This window comes from Centruroides sculpturatus, unplaced genomic scaffold (assembly GCF_000671375.1).
Source record: "Centruroides sculpturatus isolate CEXI.00-Female unplaced genomic scaffold, Cexi_2.0 scaffold583, whole genome shotgun sequence".
In the NCBI taxonomy this organism is placed as follows: Eukaryota; Metazoa; Arthropoda; class Arachnida; order Scorpiones; family Buthidae; genus Centruroides; species Centruroides sculpturatus.
Window position 1 is genome coordinate 442976 of NW_019384800.1, and position 9430 is coordinate 452405.

The window sequence follows — 9430 nt, forward strand, 5'->3', positions numbered from 1 at the left end:
CCCACACACTCGCAGCGATTGTCAGAAGTGCGATATTCCTCATTTTTATATATTTTTTAAAATCCTTTATAATTTTCATTATTTAATTGCTCCTTCCTCTCTTCCTTGGCATGTTGTGAAATTTCTGATAGTTGGATAATAAACCGTTTTATTGTAATTTGTCTTTTTAAATTATTTTGAGTCGATATTAAAATTATATATATATATATATATATATGGGGAATATCGCGCTTCTGACAATCGCTGCGAGTGTGTGGGCTAAATTTGGAGAATCTGTGCTTCTCGTGTGGACAACTGTACATGGCCGGCTCATGCGTCGGAAAACCTTCTGATTTATTTGTGTACGCACCAGACGGAGAAACAAAAAATATCGTGTATCCACGAGCACTCCAATAAATAAATAGAATTGAACCAACACTTTGAAATGTTTTCCCGATGAAAACGAATAATAATAAGTTTCAATAAAAATGATAAAATGAAAATTTAATTTTATCATTACGAGTTTGCTTGAATTTCGTTTCTTCTGAGATCGCAGCAATGCGCGATGGGTAAGCTAGTACTATATAAATATAAAAAATTTTTTGTTTTATTAATTTCGAATACATATTATTTCGAAACCTTCTCATTGGCACCTTTATTAAATCGGCTCCTATGGTGGGGGCCACATTAGCCATACCCTAGTTACAGCTCTGGTGGCTAGTATTGGTGCTATTAAAATATTCAGGATTGTGGTATTTTGATAAAATTTTTTTAAAATGATCATTTGCAATCACTATGGAATTTTTTAAAATTTAAATTGCTGTTTTATTTTCAAAATATTAATTATATAAATTTTAAGTCTGTTTTATAATTTTTTCCAGGTAGTTAAGTTAAAACAAGTAGAACATACTTTGAATGAAAAGAAAATTTTACAAGCTGTTAACTTTCCTTTTCTTGTGAAATTACAATTTCATTTTAAGGTAATAAAGTATAAATCAACATTTTCAATATTAAGTTCTAATTATAAATAAAAACATTTGCTTATTTTTCATGTTTCCATCCTTCTTTGTTATAGGATAATTCTAACCTATATATGGTTTTAGAATATGTACCAGGAGGAGAAATGTTCTCACATCTGAGGAAGAGTGGCAGATTTAGGTAAAAATTTCATTCTGATTTAGTTTTTCTACTTGTTTTCAAAATACTTTAGAAAAAATGAAATATAAATGTCCAACATATTTTTAAATGAAAATGCATGTAACAGTTATTTTTTGATGATTATGTTCCACTCAATGATTATTGACTCCTAGTGGTTCTACAGATAAAATGATTTCCAAATTATTCTGAACATTTTAAATACATTATAGCTTTTTAAGACAATTTCTTATGTCTATAATGTTGTTTCTGTTATGTTTGATATTTAATATTATTTGTCTATTTTCCAATGGTTGTAATATGGTAAGAACTATTTAATATGTATTTCCTTCGGAATTAGCAAAAGGTTGCTGTTGAGAACAAATCATACAGGAGCACTGTCAATAAACCTACATTTTCCATTCAAAGTATTTCCATATAATTTGTTCTCAACAGCAACCTTTTGCTAATTCCAAACAAAATACATGTAATTAGGAGAACAGCAAGCAACCAAATTCTAACTATTTAATATCATTATAACAGTCTTTACAATAAAAAAAATTGTAAAGAACAATTTTTCAAATACAGTAGAGCCTCAAAAACGCGGCCTAATGTGGACTGAAGGGTGGCCGAGTTTGTGAAAATGCCGGGTTATCGGGAATGGGGTTAAAAAAACTAAGTATGAGTGTTTCCTCAGAAAATACTGTACTGTATTTGTATGTATTGTTTACTTGAGAATACAACATAGAATAAACTGCCCAAATACCCTTAAACAAAGGAAAAGTACGTCCTTTATGAAGGCATAGAGCCTTTACTACATAAAAATGAAAATTAATGAATACACTGTGTACAGTAATTTACCTGATAAGACAGACCCCAGAAAAATACTTTGAGGCATAATGCTGTCTATAATGAAAATTAATTAACTAAGGATTTTTTTGCCCTACCAGGGTGTGGCCGAGTTTTCGAGACTCTGCTTTATTGAGTTAAAAAATGTTTGACATTTTATTTGAACAGATTCATATTTTGAAATTATAATAAACTCCAATCTTTAACTTTGTCTCTCTGAATTCATTTTAGCACTGTGGAAACTGAAAGATAAATCAACTTTTTCTTATTGTATGATTTGGCTATAACAAGGTCCTCAAATTCTGGAAAGTCAGGAAAAATAAGTATTTTCCGAATGAAATACTATAATCAATTATTTTTATTTATTGTCATACATGTCATACTTAATTAAATTTTGGATAAAATGTGTTACTGCATTCTCACAGAAAGTTCTGTTCATCTTAATTTGAAACAGGTCCACTGTCTTATCACACTGGACCATTAGTATCTTGAATTATATGCAGTGCAGAACACACAAGTATGCTATACCAAAAGATAGTAGAAACAATACTATATGTACTGGCTATCAAAACTTCTCATGCTATGTTCAGTCACTATTTATGCATACTGGCAGTAATTTTTTTATAAAAACAGCACTGATAATCATAATTCAAGACTAAGGCACATGCCTGTGACAACTGTTGTAGACAATACTCATTTTATTATATCATAAAATATTTTTTCTTAAATGACAAGTTAGAATAAAAACTCCTCTCAACTGTTTTGTGTTACGATAAGTTTAAAGTGGATTACTAATAGTAAATTGTTAGTAAGTGGTATTTTTTAAAAGATAAAATAGCTGCTACTATGTTTAAACACTATTTTTCTTAACATGAAAAAACATTCAAGATATATTATATAATTTGTGTAATACAATATCTTGCCAAAGAAAATGGCTTAATTACCAGCAATTAACTATTTTATAAGTTTCTATTCACCATTGATACCATATTGCATATTAAAGGTAATGATGGTCATGTGGGGATGAGAGGGAAAGTTATTAGGCAAGGGCTTAATAAATACATACATAATGTCCTACCACTCACAAAAATAAATATTTAACCCACATTCTAGGAGTATGTATCCAGCAGATACATGGCTTTTTTTAATTGAATTTCTAAAAAATAAATAACAGTTGAGGAATACTACAAAGCTCACAGTTCAACTGATATGTTCTGAAGTGATTCCTACAGTGGTTTTGAAGTTTGACTTTTTCTAAGAGAAATTTTACAAAAAACAATACCTAACTATCACCTGCAGTAAATTCTCTCAGTGTGAGAGCACTGCACTCTAGATTGTTATTTTATTGAATTGTGATTGTTATGTGCAACAACATAGATTTTTTAGAATGTATAGCACTGCGGTAAAGTTTATCTTTTTCTCTTGGTTTCAATGACTGGACCAATCCCAATTCATTTGTTATTTTTGACAACACAATTTTCTCACTTTGGTGTTATTGTCCTGCTTTCTTGTGATCAGAGTATGATAAGATACTTTTAATTAATTTTGCAAAATTAAAATTTATTAAATATGTTCATTACATAGCAATACCATTTAGAAATGATGATCCAAACATTTATTTGGTAATTTTATTTTTAATAATTTAAAAAATATTGATAAAATTATAGAATTTATTACTGGCAATACTAGTTGTTAAATCTAAAAGAAAACATTCCCCTGAGTGCAAGAAAACAATTTGTTTTCAAAAACTCCCTTTTCTGTCAGTAGTGGGTGAAATGACTAACAAAGTAAAAAAACAATTAGCAGAGTCTATTACTTTGTGTTATCTTCAACTTTGGGGTAGTAAAGCTTTCATGGGAGAAAATAAACAATCCTGATGTCAATAAGTAAAAGTTGAAATGATTTTTAATGAGTTGAAACTTGATAAAATTATATTTTCTGTAATTTGATTTGTAAATGCAAAAACACTAAATAAAAATTCATTTTTTTTTAACCCAAGTATTTCGTACTGTTAGATAGTAGAGAAGGTGTAGAAATCAAAGATATAATTGTAGTCAAGCATATATAGGCTATCTGTAATGAAATATTTAATTTGCATTATGTATCCTTCAGATACGCATGTCCAAGGAGGAGTGCTGTGAAATGTATTGTAAAAATAAAAAGGTTATCTTAATAAACAAATTTTGAAGGGCTTTTCTTAACACAATGGTGTCAAGATCTATGGATTTAAAAGATTCTTTCATAAATTACATGTTTTTATATTTAAAATTTGTTTATAATTAACATTGTTTTTAGTGTTCTTAATGAATTTATATGAAGATTTCTGAATAATAATAAGATTCTCTTATATTATTTTAAACTAGATATTACTAAAGATATAAAGATAATTTTATGGAGTACATAATTTGTTGTTAAAAAATTTAAATTTTAGAATTTTTATTTAGTACTTAACTATTTTTTTCAGTGAGCCTCATTCAAGGTTTTATGCTGCCCAAATAGTTTTGGCATTTGAGTACTTACACTCACTTGATCTTATTTATAGAGATCTGAAACCAGAAAATCTCCTTATAGATCAGCAGGGTTACATAAAGGTAAATATTTTTTTAATAAAAAATTAAGACGTGACTTATGAAATATTTAATTTTCATTAATTTTTCAATTAAAAATTAGGTAACAGATTTTGGTTTTGCAAAAAGAGTAAAAGGGAGAACTTGGACATTATGCGGAACTCCAGAATATCTTGCTCCTGAAATTATTCTCAGCAAGGTAAAATTTAATTGATGATAAAACAATTTTAGCTATCGTGCTTTGGCAGATTTCTACTCCAAGAGCAGTAAAATGTTATTCTTTAAATGCTATTACGACAAAATTGCAATAAGAAAGTTACAAACTCTAATTTATGTAATGAATTAAATATTATAATATGTAATCTACATATGAAGATTTTTTTTGGAAAATTTTACTTGAAGTTTATATAATAAATAAAATATTATGAACACAAAATGCTATGCTGGACTGTGCCTTTTGGGAATTCAGGTCTCACTTTATTCATTGAGTGCTGGATTAAAGATTCTAAATTTGAAAAGAAAAAAGGAGTTAAAAAATAAACTTCTGTATTAGTAATCATAGTTATAAAAAAAAATAATTTTCTAATATTCCAAATTTAATGTCCAGTAATCTGGCACCCTCTAAAACATAGCCATAATTTGGAATTATCCAATAATAAACCAGCATACTAGCTAAACAGCATATTGAGTCAAAATTTATTAGGACATATTGTACACTAAAGACCCTTGACAGAAATGTCCACAGATATTTTGTATACATTATTTTTTCATGGTCACATGCTATTGGATAAAACTGATAACTAAAAATTGAAAAGTTGAATAATGTAATAATCTTCAAAAATAAAATTCATTATGCTGTTTATTATTTTATTGTTTGCCTGCTTTGAAAAATTACAATTTAATATAATTCAATGTACTTCCTTTGCTAATGGTTAGGTATTCAAGTATTCTAATATCCTAAGTATTCACTAAAGGAGTACTTAGGACAAAAAAATAAAGTATAATTTGTTATCTCTAGGATATTGATATAATAAAATTGTTAAGACTTTTATTAATTGAAATTTTTCAGGGTTACAACAAAGCTGTAGATTGGTGGGCTTTAGGTGTTTTAGTATATGAAATGGCTGCTGGTTATCCTCCTTTCTATGCAGAACAACCTATTCACATCTATGAGAAAATAGTATCTGGAAAGGTAAGTAAAGAGTCAAAGCGAAATTTGTGATTGTTATTTTGAATTGATGTTGATGTGGTTGTTAATAATTCTTTTCAGGTACGATTCCCTTCTCATTTTACCTCTGACCTCAAAGACTTACTGAGGAATCTCTTGCAAGTTGATTTAACTAAACGTTATGGTAATTTAAAAAACGGTGTAAGCGATATAAAAAATCATAAGTGGTATGCTTCCACTGATTGGATTGCCATCTTCCAAAAGAAGGTCTGTTAATAAATGTGTACATTTTAAAAATTCTTTTAAAAGTCATATAAAAATGGAATTTATACATATTTTATAAAATTTAATTTTCAGGTTGAAGCCCCATTCATTCCAAAATGTAAGGGTCCTGGGGATACAAGTAATTTTGATGATTATGAGGAAGAAGCTTTACACATATCATCAACAGAAAAATGTGCTAAAGAATTTGCTGAATTTTAGCACATGTCTTCAACTTTGGTCACCTATATAATTGGGATTTGTCTCCCATTTGTTGGGTTCTGACATCCCAACATATCCTGTCTATATCATAGATGGGAAAAGGGAACGTTGATTATATACCTTCCAGACAGATAGAAGTTGTACCCCTGTTAGGGGTTCCGATTGGACCTTAATTTTAGATGTTTCACTTGTGAAGTACTATTGTAAATTACTTGTGAAGCCAGCAGTTGTACAGTTTGGAAAAATATTGGACTGATAACCAGTTGTTTTAGTTGCTATATTTTGTTAGTGATGCTGTTTTTCTTTAGTCATTGTTATTGTTTTTAGAATTATTCATCTCTTATACATGTATTTTTTCCCCTCCCTTAAATGTTCAACAGAACTTTTTTGAACCAAGAAATATTGTGTCCATAATGGGGAGATCTCTGTCCAAAAGTCTAGCCAATAGTCCTGCAGTCTTTTGTATCCCAGTGAAAATTGTTTCATAAGCTAAATAGGGCTCCAGCCTTCTTCTACAACGACATCAGACAATGAATCATCAGGCTTCGGACGAAAAAAACAAAACGTTTTTAATTTCTGCGTAATATGTGTGTGTGGTCTAGATGTACGTATCAAAGGGAGCCAGTATTTCTTGCCTGATGTCTGATATATTTTTGACTGCTCCCTAGCATATGCAGAAATTGTCATTTCTCTACCCCATTCTCAATCATGCCTGAGAATGTCATCAAGTTTCATTGGGAGTATGACAGCTTTGTCAGTATTGTGAGTCATGTATAGAATTTGAATTAAAAAATAAAAAAAAACAGCATTTAAAAATAAAGGAAATGCTAACCAAATGCATTTTTATGCCAAGTTTTGAAGGATGCCATGTGCAATATATATACTTTCTGATATTCTTCAATTTTCATCTCATGAGGAAAAAAAAATGTATCACAAATAACAATTATGTGGCCTCAGAAATCTGAACCCAGATTGTGCTATTTACTTTCTTGGAACTAGTCCCAAAAATTAACAAAAGAAAAAAAATTACAAAAATAAAATACTAAAAAAAAATTTGTCTGTTTTTTCAGTGGTCCGAACTATATCTGGATCCTAGTGGTATAGTTTTACTCGTTCAGTCAGTCCATTGTAAATAGTTTTACACCATTCTTGTAGTCCAGATTTTTAAGGTGTTTCAAGATTTGATCATGAAAATGAATAGAATAAATTTTTCTATTGTTGCTTTTGTCGTCAAAATGCATTGCTTTATTTTCTCTGACTTTAATAACCCTCTGGTATTGGGCAGCTGTGTTAAGGTAGCCTGTGATTACTATTAAATTATTATTGGTCATCATGGTACTCCAATATATGTGATTGGTTGTCTCGTGCTTTGATAGGCTGATGCTTCCATTATGAAAATTCCTCTTTATAAATGTGAAATTAAACCAAAATTCAAATTTTTTCTTGTTTATTGGCTGGACACAACTCAATACGGACTGAAAGACCAAACCATATTTAAAACTTTCAGCCAACTAGATGAAGAAGCGAGAATTGCATTTCTTGTTACATGACAATGACAAGGCAATGTAGCACATGGTCAAGGAACTGAAATGTGTATCGATACTTGTCTCAATCACATTTCCTTTATGAAAACAGTGTGGTAGTTCTGTATGTCACAATGCCACGTTTCATTGTGTTTCAGTTGTATTAAAACTTGTTACATCCTTTCTGTAGTATGTTTCATGTTTATGTTTTAGGATTTAAAACAGATCATTAATAATGTTTCACTAAATTTAGTCACTCAGATTGAGAAGGCCACACAAAATATATATTTATATATACATACATAATAAAGATGATTTTTCTGTATATTACACAGAATTTACATTGTTATATTACTCTTGAGCAGAATTTCCATTCTTTCTATCAGAATAGTGCCTAATGAATTACTATATAAAAAATTTAATGTTTTGTTAAAATCATATTTTATTTAAAATTGACATAATCTACTTTAGCATTTTGTTTTTAATTATCTAATAGTGCCAAAAATACAATAAACAGATTTGATATATGTGCATTGCTATTCATCTATTGATTGTATTGGAGATGCTAATTTTAGATTCAACTCTGTGAAGGATCTAAAATTAGTATCCAATCCACAACTATTGTTTACAGGATTTTATACAAATAAATTCTAAGTCCAAATAATTTTGTTGATAGCTATTCCATCCATGTTTGAAAATATGTGGTATTGTAGATTTACAGTTTCATTGGTAGCTGTTGATATGGGGAAGTTGGCACTGTTACTATCACATTTAGCATGCCTTCTTTCCAGTCACTCCTATCTATCTGAACATCACTAAGTAAGATTTTTCTTTGATGGAATAGAGGGCTGCAGAAAATTTTGTACATCTCAAAACCTGGTGTAAACAGGAATCTGTATTCTGGAAGAGCATAAGTAAGCCTTACTATAAGACGTTTCACTAACTATATTGAAGACTGAATAAGTACAGTTTCAATATTAATATTAATATTAAATAATAATTGGTATGAGATTGTTATAATTAGTTATAATAATGTTAGTACGTCTTATTTAGACTGAATTACAAAGAAAGCCAGATCTTTTTCTGAGGAAAGTTTTCTTTCCAAAATGTTTATAACCTCTGTATTCTGAACATTTATATCCTAACTTTAATTAATTATTTCGAAATTATTAAAACTGATTCATACTTTAAGCTTTCTTTATATCCTTCAACAACATATTACAATTTCATTTCGATCTTACTTTCATTCTCATTAAAAGTGCATCATTTAAATCAATTAAAACAAAATCTAAATTAATAAGTAATGACATACAGGACGATTGAAAAGTCAGTTCACACTCGAGTTCATTTGCTGTGGATGAAATGACTAAATTATGAATCACAACGTGCAACCAACAGGTTTTAATTTCTTAGAAAAAGTAATATAAGTTGGTTAACTGACTTTGGTCCACCCTGTATATTTAGTTACGTTTAAGATTACAGTGTAAGTAAACAAAATAGAAAATTGTACAAAGAAACAACGTTTATAATCCATCCAAAATAGATTATAATACAAAAGATTCTTGTTTCATTTCACACTTCATTAGCAAAAGATTGTAGTGTTAAAACTGAATAATAATATAAAATTTTGATACATACATACATTTTATTATATAAGATTACAGATACTAATTAATTTTAATACAGGATGGTCTATAATAAAATATTTGTTAAGATTTCTTATTTTA

At 29.0% G+C, this 9430-nt stretch overlaps 1 protein-coding gene across 1 annotated transcript in view; it reads left to right on the top strand.

The window, feature by feature from the left end:
• LOC111629525 (cAMP-dependent protein kinase catalytic subunit) overlaps positions 1–7888 on the top strand; it is a 13500-nt gene extending 5612 nt beyond the window's left edge. The window contains exons 2-8 of the mRNA XM_023373443.1: positions 861–959; positions 1055–1137; positions 4427–4553; positions 4633–4728; positions 5599–5721; positions 5800–5964; positions 6055–7888. Coding sequence (XP_023229211.1) covers positions 861–959; positions 1055–1137; positions 4427–4553; positions 4633–4728; positions 5599–5721; positions 5800–5964; positions 6055–6180 — 819 coding nt within the window. The 3' untranslated portion in view covers positions 6181–7888. The remainder of the gene's footprint in view (positions 1–860; positions 960–1054; positions 1138–4426; positions 4554–4632; positions 4729–5598; positions 5722–5799; positions 5965–6054) is intronic.
• The last annotated feature ends 1542 nt before the right edge of the window (positions 7889–9430 follow it).